Consider the following 17,055-nt stretch of genomic DNA (forward strand, 5'->3'; position numbering starts at 1 on the left):
TCCAGTCAGCAATTGATAGTTTAATAAGTAGGTATTAAGTACAAATATTTTTAATAGTAATTATAAACATCAATATTGATCTTCAATCTAAACTTTCGTTTTTTTTCTGTTTTAAAGCATCCTAAAACAAAAAAAAACATTAATAATTTTTAGATACACATAATATTGTGAACAGAAATATGTAATAACAATTTATATTTTTCATGACTAGGGTTTATGTTTCTTACATTATGCATGTTTATATAAGGTCTAGGTAGCTATAGAATAATAAAGATAAGATATACATTTATTTTGTGAAATGACAAAATAAGTACAACGATGGGTTTTTCATATTTTTACATATTATTGTAAATATAACAAGTTAAAATGCTTATAAATTTAAGCTAGAGATTACTTAAAAATTAAAATATCTAAAAAAAAGTCTACAATCGTAGGTTTAAGCATAGATAATATTCTTACCTATAACTTTAATAATGTGCTTATCAATTTAATGTTAAAGCTAACAACACACAATTGGTTCTACTAAATGCAAATTTGTCATGTTGTAGGTTTGTACGGTTGCATTTTCATGATTAATAATAAATATACTTTTCATTTTTAATAATTATAAATTTATAAATCTTCAAATTTTATTTTATCTTACATTTTTTTTCATAATTACTAATTAAAGATATTAAACGTGTATTTTGAACTTAGATCATCGTTTGTTATTTTAAATTGCGCATACTTTTATCAACATTTAAGTGTAATAAATTCCCGAATCTTATTGATGATACTTTGATAAGAACTTAATTATACTTTTTATGTGCGTAACTTATGGCCACAGAAGTGCCTCAAGAACATTATTATAATGCATTTTTTTCATATCTAAAATAATATTAAATTAGTTGTAGAAATAATTTTATTTATTTATTTATATTTCAGACTTCGTTGCAGTTTGATAATTTACTCAAGAGTTTTTAAAACAATTAAAATATAATTCACAAGTTCACTAAATTATTTTTTAATAAAATAAGTACTTAATTTAGAAATACCATATCAATTTAAAATGTAAATTGTATAATTTGATGGAAATTGTTATATTAAAAATTCTTCAAATATAAAGTATTTGTGAACCATAAAATAAGTATTAGGAAGAGTTGGGGTATGCTGAGCACTTCCCAGTTTTAAAATTATACCCTCCCACTCTACAGAATGTAAATTAAAACGATCTTTTTAAAATACACTAGTAGATATATAGAAATAGAAAATTGAACTGAAAAAAATCACCATTACAAAAATTGTGCCCATTTATTTCTAACTAAAATTTTAGGGTTAAACAAACACAATAATCGACTGAGATGTAGAATGTGATTCACGTTCAAAAAATTACCCTATAGAGTGTTCACCAATTGTGTTTAAATTAAAAATATATTTATAGAATTTAAAATTAATTGTAAAACTATACCAACAATTTATTACCTTGAAACGTTCTTCAAACAATGAAAGTTCGGCCAAAAGATCAGTTACAGAATTGGTTAAAGCGTCTTGTGGTGTATATTCAGAACTTTTTGTTTGTACACGAAGTTCAAATTTATGTTCCAAAGGATGTGGTTGTTTATATCCGGCAAATAGTACTCTGGGGTCTTTAAGCAGTTGACTAGTCAATAAAATAAAAGTATATTATCATTAATTTGTCAATTCGATAACAATGGTAAATTATCAATTTCAGTCGTTATTACTATCACTTACTTTCTGATCATGTTTCCCAATGTGTGATCTTCTTTGTTTATAGTGAATATTGCTGCATTCATGACTTTTGTATCCAATTCCTTGACAATTCTAAAATAAAAATTAATATGATTATGATGGCTATATAGATAAATAATAATTCTAGCAAACTCACTTTTTTTCCCCGTCATACAATAAAAATGATTCAAACGTTGGCGGTGAGTTCATTTTTACTGTTTATTTTTGAAGAGCTTAAATTTAATTTGAGTGTGACTGTCTTAGTGCTGAAAATCTTAATAATACAAGCGATTCTTGGGTGCTCTCCGACGTATAATACAAATATATCTGTTGAATGATTTCATAGGTTGGTGTATAAGCATAAACAGCGTACAAATAATTGATTCTCGTATGTGGCGCCCCCATTGCAACGTCCCTAAATTTAGGGAGATAGTCATTGGGTGGTCGCAGGCAGGGTTGCGGGTCGTGGGTAGGGTGAGATTCCGCGTGAAACGGTATTGTGAAATATGAACTGATCAATACACAATGATACGTCCAACGTTCTGACGTAGTATAAAGTGTAACATGGTGACTCACCGTGGAATTTTCTTATAAGCGTATCCCAATGCGGATTGAGATTGTTTCAATATAAATATGAAAAATTCTACACGAATTAAAGCATTAGATTACATTTTGTACAATATTGATATAATATAGAAACAAGCTCACCACAGCTGTCGCATTTTGTTATGTGTACTAATTTAATTATTTATTAAAAAAATTACTCCATTTTTTTTTTGTCCGTGCTTATTATAAATTGTCACAAGTTGAATATTTTAATTAGAATAGGTTAATATTGTATAATTTATAGAAACTAGACAGTTTGTTTCTAAAATACAATACATTAAATTATGGTTGTCAGGATTAGGAAGTTCATATTGTAGATGTACTTCCCTCAAAGGATAATATGAGAGCGTAAAAGTTTAATTTTGAAACTATTTTTGAAAATTGAAAAATTCTGTAAAAGTCAGGGTATCAACATACATTTTTAAAATCATAAATGTCTTATTGTGTGATTGTGACTTCAAATAGTCCAAATACATGAAGAATATTAGTAGCCTCACCAGTCTAAACACTACCCTTATTGTTGGACTTAATTTTTGTTTCATTTTGAATTATTATTACATTATGTACAGATATGCTAAATAATTGAAGTTTGGATGATTAGCTTTTAATGTCACTATATCAAGATTTAATTCACTAATTATCACCCGAGAATTTTTTTCTGTTTTCAGTTGTTTAGTTGATGTCTGTAATACTCAACCTTAAATTCTTCTATAACTTTAATAGTTTATTGAAACTGACAAACATCACCCATTAGCTTTTACCATTAGCTATTATTTTTATGTAAATATTTGTTTTATTATAATAATATATATTTTAATTTAATTCTCAAGATTTATAACATAGTTATAAATTGATTTGTGAAAGACATTAAATGAATGGGATGAGTCTGTTAATCACTATAAATGTTTAAATTTCAGAATAAAATTATCAACAACCACTTATAAATCATTTCCCACATTGTTTTTTGTTCGATACTTGCATTTTGTCAGTGACTTCGGAAAACTTAGTTTTATGTAAATAAGAAGTCAAAAACGAAATTAAAATACGTTGAGCCATATCAATTAAAAAAATGATTTTTTTCTATTATTGCCAATAACTTATTGGAGACAAAATGATTGGTCTATTCTATTCTGGTAGTATTTACCAGATAATTCTGCTAATTACCGCTTTAAAACTATTGTCACAAGATAACTTAATCAGACTTTCTTCTTAGGTAAAAATGAATTCTGATGGTGTTATGGAGTTGAATGAATTTTAAATCAATGATTATTTATCAATGTTTTAATTATTTAAATATTTTTAGATCTAGATAACAAATTATGATTGGGTCTTCAAAAATAGATTTCATATCTTGAGAGATTTCAACTTTATTAAAAGTCAAACTCTGTTGCAATGTGGAAAAATAATTTTTCCTCGTACATTTATTCATTTTTCATCTCCGTGGTTTGGATGTTTTTTTCAAAAATCTGATTTGCTTACAATCAATTTCAAAAGGTACATATCATTTTCCTGCAAATATAATTCGATACATACAGTTTCAAGCAGTCTATCAGTTCATCTAACCAACTAATCTAAGGCCACCCCCAATTTCATAAAATAAAGACTAAATTGAAAATTTATAAATATATCTGTAAATCATTAACTAACACTAGTAATTTTGCACGAAGTAAAACGATTAAGTTCATTATTTGCCAAAAAACAAAAGATTGTATCTCAAGAAATATTAGATGAAGGTAAAGTGGTATTTTTAACCCAATATTTTGTCTACTTGACAAATAAAAGCTGATATTGAAAAGTATGCATAATTGTCTGGATGCTGATAAAAACCACATTATTCGAATACCTTAATGAAGTATGTGTATATAACTTTTAAGAGAACTTTGGTTTTAAATTATGAATAGTTCTATTTTTTAGAGAAATTAGTTCATTACGCAAAGACGTAGGTATTTTCAGACCTTAAGCTGTTGATTTATTTATTAAGAAGATACCGATACTGTCTTAAGGTCACCAAATTCAAGTGTTTGAAAATTGCATAACAACTTACATTAATAAAAACTTTGCTCTTGCTTTTGCTAATAAATACTTAGTTACTTCGTAACTTTTTATCAGCTTTGATAAAAGTGAAGAGGAACCTAAATACCTCGATTCCAGATGAATTAATATTTAAAAGTATTTTTTCTTTAGCCACATTTTTCTACCACAATTTTTTTTAATAAGTGTTAACTGTATTTTGAGAGTAGCAAATGAATATTGACAAATCGTAATAGGTATGTTGAATGTTTTATTAGCAGTTGTGTAACATTTTCTTCTTTAAATTTAGAGAAACTGTTCGACCTGATCCAATAATATATTTTCAAATTTCTGATGTATTCGTAAATGTTAAACCAGAATCAGATCGCGATGTTCTGGTGCTACTGGAGTTTTAAATACTGGGTTATTTGTTTTATATGTAATATAATTAGAGAAATGACCAGTGGAGTCAATGACACTAAGAATATTTCATTTATGCTGAATTTTAAATTGCTTTCCAAACATATTTTTTAGTCGCGGAACAACGAATTTAAGTACGTACGTTTGCACCATCTAATATTTTAAAATTTAATAGATTCAGTCAAATTGAAAGAGCTATCAAGCAACAATGATAAACTGTCTGTTTTTTACACCTATTGGCAGAGGCTTATTTACAATTAGGTATGCTAAATTATCTATGCTGAGTTTTATTCATTTTCAGTGCCTAGTTGCTAATGTCTCAAAATTATTAACTATTGTAACAAGAAAATAAAATTTAGGTATACAAATTATGTAATAAATAACACATTAAGAATAAAAAAACAACAGCCAACAAATACGATAGTTGTATTTACTTAGTGTTTACTTCATATTTACTAATCAGTGTACGGGCGATCGTTATAACGCTACAGATTAGAATTAATGAATCTTCGCATTCGAATTTTATGCGGCAAATAAAGATTAAAAATCACAACAATTACTGAATTCCGTGCGAGATTAACTTTTTATGAAACCGAGTTGTGTGTGGCATTAATGATAACTAATATAATATGCATTTTATAGGTTTTTACACTTTATTAAATAGGTAAGTATCTTTATGAAATGTGTGGGATACCACTGGTTACCGCAAAAATAACCTTTCGACTAAATTATAAAAAATGATATTTCTTTTTCAGAACTTATACATTTTATGAATACATTAATTTATTATAATATATAATCTATAATCTACTATAAAATACAATTTATTTTCTCTGACATTATAACATTATAGTATCTTATAAATTATAATGTTCAACATTTACTCATGTATTTAATCAAAATAAATAATAAATACAATGAAGTTAATTATTGATAATTTAATAATTACATTATTTGGCTAATCCTTTGCATACTTATTGTACTAAGTAATTCAATATAATTAGTAATTATACTATAGATAGTATTATAAAAATACTCGGTCAATTAACAGTATAAATTATATTATTTATTTTAAGATTGATATATTGGTCAATGGTCATATACTGATATACTCATTTATTATTGTTAATGTATAATGATTTTAAAGTTATTATGATCGACATTTACAGTATAAATGTTACTTTTTAAAAAGTATATAATTTATATAACTGGACAATTTGAACGATCGTTAAAAAACTTATTATTGATTTTAATAAATTAAATATATTATAAAAAAAATTATATAAAAACTATTTTAATTAATGAAATTTTATATCTTAATTCTTAAGATAGTATTATTTCTAAAACAAATATTAAAAAATGTTAATACTTAGGTACCTATAAGGCTATAAATAGGTTTATCCCTTCACAGTTCCGTTTATAGGCAACATCAGCTGATGGGGTATGAGTATGCAGTTGTCTCCTCAAAAAGTAATGTATAGACGTAAAAGTATTTTATAATTTTTAATCTATGATAGAATTTAAGTCGAAGGAAGTAGCTCTGACGCTTTGCTATATAAAAAGTTTCTAATGAATCTCGTCGTTGAATGGGTTACGGATATTGATGTGTTAGATTTAAATTCAACAATCTCTCATTGCTTACAAAAAATGATTCTGAGCAGTGACGATATGTGGACGGTCTATTAGGGTGTGTTAAAATTTGTAGTTTAATAATTTCTATTTCTATTATAGTAATACCTTAGGTTATGTCAAAAACATCAAGCACCTAGGTTTATTATGTTATTAATTTTTATATTTTCATATTTATATCTAATATTTTTAGCTTATAAGACAATACCAAAAAAATACCAAAGAATTTATAATGTCGGGAACATACATCTTAGATAAATAATTATTATTAATATAATAATATATTTATAATATATAATATATAATATGTTCAATGTTCGTGATATAAATAGCTTAAAATGATTTTAATTGATTTGAATTTTTTATTGTGCAAAGAAAATAATATTAAAGGTAATAACAAAAATTGCACGTATCTACCATCAAAATTTTTTTATTAGGTACATATCCAATTTTGTTGTCGAAAAGAAGACTTCAGTCACTTCTAACAAAAAAATAAAAAATTATGCACAATAAATGCACGGTCACGGTGGCTGATGTATTCATATACGATACTGTGTATTATACTATTATATATAGGTATATATATATATATATATATATAGAGAGAGAGAGAGAGAAATGAATATAAACACAAATGCAGAATAAAAGGGAAGTAGGTACACTTATATTAGCAGGCACTCAAAAATAATAATTTATAAAAAAACAAATAATTCAAGTGGATAGGTAAATATTTGTCTAAGGACAGGCATGGCACCTACTTGGTCATACTTATCAGGCAATATTTGTATTATTATTTATTTTGTGCGACCCACTTACCTTTAATGGACCAACGAAGCAATCGACGTTCACACTTAAAATCTACAAAGGTAGAATTGTTGAGCTATCATAGTGAACATTAAAAATTCGAATAAAAAAAAAACTATTATTGAGTATTACCCCTATATATATCCAACTACTACAGACCTTATGAATTTGTTTGATTTCAATCGTTTACAGATAAATCTGGTTTATAAATCATCTCCCCGATAGACAGTTACTGTGAACTATAATTATACATACACAATTTATTATAAAACTGAAACTAAAAATAAAAAAAAAAAACAATTTTCTTGTAGCTACCTTTATTAACGCTCTCTAGTGGCCCGGTTATTCACCAATATACCTGTCACGCCAGTGTCGTTCACAGAGCGTATGACCTGTGTCACTATCACTGCCGTCGAAGATTCAAAAAAATGATTATTTATTGAAGTAAACGAAAACATATTGAACATCATGATACAGACTTATGATGCGAACTGCGTTTACCTGCATACAAGGAAACGATTTTTTTTTTATTATTATTATATAAAGCTAATAAAATATAGTATATCTTAATAGTAATTTTTGAACTATAAATAAAAGAAAATTTAATATTATAAGAAAATATTTTTTCTTTTTACGCTTATAGTTTTTATGTTTATGTTCAACAAAATATTAATCGTAGGGAATTGAACAATTTGTTATTAGGTACATTTATTATAATTATTTATATATGGTGAAATTTTAAAATATAAAAAGCGAACAGTATCTATATAACCACTCTACTGAACACAGTAGGTGTTGAGTGTATTTTGTCATTGAGTAGGTCACTATAATGAATGTGGTAAAATCGAATTCAATGATGAATCATAAATAAAAATAACAATTCTGATCGAAGATGATCTGTCAGCCTATATACTACTAACTGAATACATATAATTATTTATATATAAATGTTACTATTCTGGTAATTTATTTTAGTATATGTTACGATAGGAATATTATTCTTTGTTAAAAATTTTGAATTTATTATAATATAATAATATAATAATTATTATATTATTTCATAAATTAATATTAAAGTATGATATTACGAGTAATAGGTTTGTAGTTTGTAATATTAATAGTAAAATATTAGTCTAAAAATTTTTTAAATTCCAGTTGTATATTAAAATATAGTATAATATACATGAAAGTTTTATACATATAATAATATTAATAAATTATTATAATATTTATTATAAAATTAACTTATTTTGGATCTTGTACTAAATTTTAAAGTTTAATTAATTAGCCTAAAAAATGTTACAACTATTAAAAAGAAAATAATTAAATATTTATTAAATTACTGGTGACATTTAACGATAAAATATCTTATTTGGGCCTATCCTTTCGGTCCCCTTGCACATTGCAATGTACATCAATTGCATGTACGATTTATTTTATCTGTATTAAATCAATTTCCGCGAGAATGGTAGATTCTGATAGTTCAACTTCTATCTTATGCTATCATAAATGATTAAAACCGTAATTTATTTACAAACCTATTTAATTTTAATGTTCTTTGGAAAATTATCAAATGCGATATGATAATATGATAAAATATGATAATATTTTTAAAGATTTTTGGAATTTATCTTTCTGTGATAGTTGGATAAAATATCTAAGTTTTTCCACATTGTTAGATTTTGATAACGAGTGTTTGGAAATAAACATATAAACAATATGATACCAAGACATTTGTCTATTACGCGCCAAAAGTAGGCACATCAAATGTGCACGGGGCTTGATTGACAAACCAGATTCTCATCTCCCATCTTAACCTCATACTTAATAAACATACAGAACTAGAACGCGTTTCCTACATCACAGATCTTGGTTTTAAATACTCAACTAATCTTGTTTTAGTTCTCATTCCTTACATAGTACGATGATAAATAAATCACTCAAAGTTCTTGGATTCATTATACGTAACACTAAATTATTTAAATCTGTTAGATTCCTTTGTACTTTATATTACACCCTTGTTCGTTCTCTTTTTGAATACCTAGTGTGGCAACCGTACTTATCCTAAGCACCGGATACGACTAGAACGCGTTCAAAATAAATTTTTAAATTGCATTGCCTTCGTAATGAATATTTATCACAAACCTCATGATTATTCAACGTCATAAGACAAGCTCTAAATATTCCTATTATGCTCGCTTCTCATTGCGATTAAGCAGATTTAGATTTCTTACACTAAATTCTAATTTGTTCTTTAGACTCCTTGCTGCTATTGCCCTTTAGAGTTCCCCCTAGTTCCTTTAGCAGCCTTTACCGATCCCAATACTATGCACCTACATAAAGAAGTTTTTATAGGCACAACCATACTCTACAAAGTTTGCTCCGAGCTGCAAATAATATTTAATTCTTAGGCCATCCTACTAATTTTATCTAATTTATCTATTAAATAAAAAATATATATATATATAGTTTTAAAATATTGTTGCTATTTTAATAATCTTGTCTTATAAATATTTTTATATAGTAAAACCTTAAAAAAATTAAAAAAAATATATAATTAAAAATTATTAATTTTACCGTTTGGCGTTTAATAAACAAATAAATAAAATATTTTAAATTATATATTTTTATCATAATCCTATTCACGTGTGTTATGTATGTGATGTTCTTCTCCCCATACTGTCTAATTTCGGAGGTAAACTTACAATTAATTACTGTAAAATGTTAAAAAAATTATATCATAACTTACAATACTATTAAAACAATTCGTCAATACAGATAAATATACATATTACAATTCACATGAATAATGAATTTATAATTACACTGAACAGTCAAAACCGTATTTTAAATGTAAATATTATCATTGCTTTCGATAATTATTATAATAATTCATATTTTTATGTCTGACCTTGTATTTATTTTTGTTATTTATTTTAAGGTAGATTTGTCAATGATTTAGTTTTTTGCTATGGAAATTATTTAATTATAAAATACAATTCCAACAACTTTAAATAGAATAATATAATGTTATATAATATAGTATACTATACAGGATGTTTCCGCGAACTCATTACTACATCTCTTGAAATAAATGTGAGTGATATACGATTGCAAATGGAACGATTACGAACTTTTTACCTGCCTTTAATCGTGCGGTGTTGCCATATTTAGTGTAAGTCAATTATAAAATTAATAATAATTTTTAAAATAATCAAATAGTTTAAGAGGTTTCTGCTATTACGCCGGGCGATTAAATAGGTAGGTATGGTGTAGAATATATACTAACATAATTATCTATATTAATTTAATGGAAAATCAGCTTGATTCAGGTCCATTTCAATAGCCCCTCCCCACTTTCAACGTTTGTGTTTCGTTTGTGCATAAAAACTTAAAGCTATATCCCAAAAACAAATTGGGGGTCCATTAAAACGATAGCTCCTCCGACCTCCACATAGATTCTCGAATGAAATAAAACATATTCAGAAATTATAAACATGGCAACGTAGCCTATAAAAACGTTCGCAATCGTTCGTTTTTCGGCTAAAAAAACAAATTCTATGATAAGCGACATTCGTTCGCAATCGTGTTGCACCCAAATAATGAAGATGTCATAATTATTAGACTCGCGGGGACAAGGACTACAAATATTTCATATTTTAATGTTTTGGTAAAAAATTGTATTTAATTATATTAAAAAAAAATCGAAGATGGCCAGATTTGTAGAGTTTATTTTTCTAAAAATTTCGATGTTTCAACATTTTCATTAGCACTGTGATATTTAATATTCTTTTAGTTTTGAGAAATTTTTGTTCTATTAACGGGCACAAGCCCACGGGACACATAATATTTGATAATTGATAAAACTGACACTTATGATATTAAATAATTCACAATTTTTCTCAAAACTAGAAAAAATATTAAAAATCATGAAATTAATGAAAATATAATGTCAAAATGTCAAAATTTGGCCAATCTTTGATTTTTTTTTAAATAATTAAATAAAAAAATATTTTTTAACTTTTTTACCAAAACATTAAATTAAATCAAAATATTAAATACTTGTAGTCCTTGTCCCTGCGAGTCTCATAACTAGGGCTGGTATTAATATGTAATAAAAAACCAAAAATATGTACATATATATGTAATTAAAATGGCCAAAAGATGTAGTATAAAATAAAAAATATTTAACAAGAAAAATTTAAAATTATATTAATGTATAAAATTAAAATTAAATTCTAAATAATTTTTGAATAAAATATAATTATTTTTTTAAATTTTAATCAATTTAATTTAAAAAATATAAAATACAAAGATATTTTCACAACCATGCGAACGCAAGTACTGACACCGTTCAAAATTCGTAAATATATTTTGTTTGTAATTGTTGAATATAAAGTATATAATTTAAGATCATTAATGTATAATTATTGAACAGAAACAAATAAGATTTGTTCACTATAATCAAGTTAATATTTAACTAATACTTTCATGTTTCATATAACTACTCATTTCCCATATGCATTATACACTTACAATTTTTACGAGTACTATTATCGAAGTATATATGTATGATACTACTAAACCACCGAAATTGTCAAAATTTACGAAACATGTTAAAAAAAAGCAGAAATTTTAAATAATTTTATAATATGTATTTATGACAAAATATGTAAAAACATTACATACAAATCCCAACCCTACTCATAACAAACAAAGTTGTGATATCTCTATTATTTTAGAAGATATTGCAATGGGTAAATCATCACGAGACACTCTGTACGAGTATATAATAATTACTTTTTATCTCTAACTTAAGCATAGCTTTTAACAAATAAATAATCATTTAATCTGTAATTAAGTAATTGTATTATGTACTTATATTATGATTAAAAGAAAGTAGTCATGATTCAAGGGCTGGTTTTTCTCATAGATAAATTTTTTATTAATATTTAGTATTTACATTAAATGATTAAATTATTGCGTTTTGTACTACCACACTATATTAGTAAACAGTATAATATATAATAGCATAATATATACAATAAATATGATAATGGATTATGTTAACATAATGGTGAAATGGTATGATGAAGAAGGTTGTCCTGTGAAAGAACTTTTAAGAGTGTAAATGTTATTTTGACAATATATTTCATAATAGTTGTATATAATATATTTTATTTATAGGCACCAATTATTTTGAATAAGGTCCGTTTATGGATTTCATATACTGTTCATAATTGATTTTATATCATATAAATAATTATATTATTTTACATTGCATTGGATTTCTTATTGTCGGAACATATAATGTGGCAATTGCTAATCATAATAGTCATTTATTGACTTTATTTATTGAAATATACATAGTAGATTAGTACTTGTTATATTTGATATTTAAAAATTTTTCAAATTTTGCAATAGTTTTCATTAAAATCATCACGAATTCTACAATAAAGAAACGAAGGAGAAATTTTTAAGCAAGAATTTATTTTATCGTTGATAAATCTGTTATATTACCCATATATAGGCATATGTATGAAGCTCATTTCAAAAGATAAGTAGTTATAGTGAATAATGTCTACTGAATAGTCATTACTGATTAGGTAGCTGGTCACATTATAGGGAAATCATCCATTATAAATGTTTAACCAAAACAGTGACATCTAACTTTAAGAGGACGTTATACCTGCATGTGTTGTCTCTGTCTTACTAATGTAGACCATAGCAAATTTTTAATGTTGTCTAGGGCATCTCATAGGCTTTTATTGGTATTTTAATTTTTAAGTGAGTCACGAGCATTTTAAAGTTTTAATATTTTCATAACCATAACTCACCTAAAAATTAAGATATCAATAAAAGCCTATGAGATGCCCTAGACAATATTCTTACCTTTAAATTTGTAATAAGTAAATTGACTCTAATATTAAAACTAACATCACAAAATGTGTTCTGCTGAACGAAAATTTGTTATGATCTACATTAGTAAGACAGAGACAACACATGCGGGTATAACGTCCTCTTAAGAATTAAACTGCTACTCGGTAAATCCAACTTTATAAGTAATCGTTTTATGGGTGTTTTTTATTTCAACTACAACTCGTTTGAGTAAAAAATTTAAATTTAATATTCAAATCAGAAGAGTTTACTATACTATAGTATTAATATTTACAAATATTATATAAATAAGTTTGTGTTGAGGCAAGTAAAATAATGAGATGGCGTAGAAATTATTTTTGTTGATGGCTGTATATTGGTTACGTCATGCGTCATACGCATTTAACTCTGCTCCTAAGTCTTCAATTTTACACATGTTCATAAAAAATTAATATGTCTATTATTATGCTTTTTTTAAAAAAATTCAGAGATGTAGAATAAACTAATTAAATAATCATGTTCTAAAATAAAAAATAAAAAAATTTAATTTAAAAATATTCAGATTTTGGATTAACTATTAAGTGAATATTTAAAATTAATACCATGCATGCAAAATTTGTTGTTTTTTCTGTCATTACCTTTTAGAATAGTAAAATTATAGATGGTTTCTGATAGGCCAGTGGTAATGAGTGGTATCACATATGGCACTAGGGTTCAAAAGTAAAATTCATAGTATGTACTTACTACTTTTTCCTTTATAAAATAGTCGGAACATACAAAAATGTACAGATCTGTACTGATTTGAAATTTCATCTCATATTTTTTGTACTGCTTAAAGATTATAGATGTCTATTTTAAATTTATAATTTTTTTTTAGTTACCTTAAAATTTGTGTATTATACAATTGTTGATTTGGAAAAAAAACTTAAAAATCTATTACTTGGTTCATTGTAAGGTGTTCGCATACCAATTTAAAAATATTGGGTATACATAGTTACAATATTTTTCATTAAATTATTTTGAAATTTAACATTTTCACAAAATTCATAAAAATCAAAAATTTGGAATTTATTTTGTAGTTAATACATTTTTAAATTTAATACCTAAGGTCTTAAAATTTAAAACGAGGTTCCATATAAGGTTCTCTTAATCAAAATTAAATATTCAAAACAAAATATATAATGATTTTGGCAAATATTAATTCAAACTACTATGTCACTAATTATTATTTTAAAAGTAATATAAATAAATCATAAAATATACTTGGTTATTTATACAGACAGGCATTACCTATAATATTGTATTTAAATACACATATATTTCCGTCCAGATCGTTTTTCGTAGGTATGCAATGATTTATCATTGAATTCAAATTACAAACACATACATTAATGACGATGTACACCCAACACCTACTATACAGCAAAGGGATTACCTGTTACCTACCTCTTGCTTTTATTTTTAGTTAATGTCATAATACACTAAATTTCATAATATTTTAGTAATTGTATTTTCTAATTGGTATTTACACCAATAAAATTCCATGGTAAACAAAATTATTTAAATTTAAAGTATTTTAGTCGTTTTTTTTTTTTAATTTAAACATATTATTAATGTTTGAGAACATAAAGCATTTGCTACGTAAGTTTTAATTTAAAATAAGCTTCAGCTTATATTATATAATAGTATAATATATTTATACCTAACTATTAGTAGATACTGAATAAAGAATGATTTATTATTTAATACCTATTTATGTTTGCATATTAATACCTATATTTCATAATAATATATCATGTATGCTGTGTAGTGTGTAGTGTATATAATATTTTATAAAAAAAACTTATAATTAACACGGTATGAACATTAGGTATAAAGGTACTAAAATATAAACCTTAATGTATTTATTTTCTAAGTTTAAACATTTCATCTAAAACTCATTTCTTATCCGCATGGTGTACGAGTATACTAAATATATGGTACTTGTACTAAAAAATAAATATAGTCTACCACTATCCACTACCGCAGTACCGCATAATGTCTTTAAAGGTACACACTACTACATACAACATACATATAATATATACAGTATTATGTATAATGTAATAATGTTCATTTTTTTAAACACTTACTATTCTTATAGTATTCTTATAATCGGGTATATTTTGCTTACCAACAGATACCAATTACCATTTACGAAAGCAAAAATGCAAAACGATTATATTATTAGCTAGATTAATTAAGAGATATTTGTAATGCAACATGGCATATTTATAGTACAACAACAAATTATAAAAATAATTAGTTATTGTTTTTGAAGAAGGACTATACATATAGTAAACCCAGCTATAATTAAAGTGCGAAAAAAGAAATCGGAAAATAAGAGTGGACTCTAAAATCCAAATAGACCTAACTATATCTACAGTCCGCCTATATAATTCGTGAAATATAACTGAAAATATTGTGAATAAAAAAGTACAATGTCCGAAAGTCCGAAAATCATAAGACTTAAGAATGATGCTAAAAGGTATAAAAGAAAAAAAAATCAAATATTTAAAAACAAAACATAAAAATTTTAAAAATTGGACATTAAAATGATAGGAAAAAAAATTTTTAAACGTGAAGAATTATCAGACTATACAAATTAGAAAACATATATTTTTTTTAAACAGACGTACTTAATAAAATATAGACCTTTCGCCGGTCAACAATAAACTTCTGAAACCGCCAAATTCGTCGCAATTAATCATTTTCAGTTGTCATTTGCAGGTAATATAGTATTCTACCGAACTACATAACTGCAGTTGACATTCGGATAGATACATCGCTCCTACTCTACTCTACGTTGTACGGTACTTATAGCTGTGTGATATGCAAAGCTTGACCCATTGCCGACGACGACAAACCGTAAAACCGGATTTGAAGCATAATTAGGTTTATTTGACTATTGGGCTACACCAAAATCGTGTGCCCGGTAAACTAGGTTTTGGACGTTACACGCGTGCGCGTACACACAACACGGGATATTTTATCGGGTACTACAATTAATAAGGAGCGTATAATATACGCGCGCTCTCCGAGTGGGTATATAAGATCACGTGCAGTGGGGGTGGGACAGAAACTGGTTGTTTAAAAAATAAAAAAAAACAACGTATACCCAGTGCCTACCTATAAATATTAATTATAATTCTAGACCTGCAGCGTGTAAAGCGAGAAACGAAGAAGATAATAATATCGTGTATAATATAACATGTACTCGATTGCGCGCATATATACGTATACAGCTCGTGTACGAGTCGTGATTCGAAGGAATCCGGATCATGTAATGACGTAGTCGGTCGTAGGCAGCGTATATACACTCCCCCTGTCATATATATATATATATATATATAGTTATGTATAGACGCACGCACTCGCGCGCACACAAGTAGCATACTCACAGAAGTATATTAAACAAAAAATATACACATCATATAATAATAATATATTATATACCTAAGAGGAAGCGTGCGCGCGCGGAACAATTATTATATTGTTGTATCCGCCGCCGGCCTGCGCTGCTGCAGTGGCGGAGACACCACTGGCCGGCACACATTCTGTTGGGCTAGGCAGAAGCACATCGTACGCACACACACGCACACGCAAATAAACGTTATAAACCTACGGACGAGTGTGTATCATATACGTATATAATATTATATATATATATATATAGTCGTGTAGTAGTGACCGCCGCCGCAGTGGCGACACGGAGAAACACGCGCATTGGACGATACGACGTCGTGGCCATCGCACGGACGCATCGCACACACGCGCCGAATACAGTTATTATAATAATATCACATTCGTGTATATAGGCAGAGAGGTGCCTACGTGAACACGGCCGCGCATTTAATAACACAATAACAATAACGGATGACAATAATCATAAGAAAAAAATAATAATAATAATAAATTAATTTATGTGGGCCGAAGACGAGG

General features: G+C 26.5%; 1 protein-coding gene across 3 annotated transcripts; it reads right to left on the minus strand.

Annotated features, from left to right (window-relative positions):
- LOC132924269 (DNA-directed RNA polymerase II subunit RPB11-like) lies at positions 1–16,972 on the minus strand. 3 transcript variants are annotated; one of them, XM_060988471.1, is made up of 8 exons: positions 16,570–16,972; positions 7,513–7,698; positions 7,357–7,436; positions 7,210–7,251; positions 1,886–2,055; positions 1,732–1,821; positions 1,462–1,639; positions 1–121 (listed from the first exon to the last, which is right to left on the minus strand). In XM_060988471.1, exons 5-8 carry the CDS (start codon positions 1,936–1,938, stop codon positions 83–85), a joined length of 360 nt encoding a protein of 119 aa, XP_060844454.1. In that variant the 5' UTR covers positions 1,939–2,055; positions 7,210–7,251; positions 7,357–7,436; positions 7,513–7,698; positions 16,570–16,972; the 3' UTR covers positions 1–82. The 3 variants fall into 3 exon arrangements, with proteins under 3 accessions (XP_060844454.1, XP_060844452.1, XP_060844453.1); XM_060988469.1 differs by having other exon boundaries at positions 1,732–2,055; positions 7,210–7,436; XM_060988470.1 differs by lacking the exons at positions 7,210–7,251; positions 7,357–7,436; positions 7,513–7,698; positions 16,570–16,972 and having other exon boundaries at positions 1,732–5,405.
- Between the last annotated feature and the right edge of the window lie 83 nt (positions 16,973–17,055).

The sequence above is a fragment of the Rhopalosiphum padi genome, chromosome 3 (assembly GCF_020882245.1).
Source record: "Rhopalosiphum padi isolate XX-2018 chromosome 3, ASM2088224v1, whole genome shotgun sequence".
NCBI classification, from domain to species: Eukaryota; Metazoa; Arthropoda; class Insecta; order Hemiptera; family Aphididae; genus Rhopalosiphum; species Rhopalosiphum padi.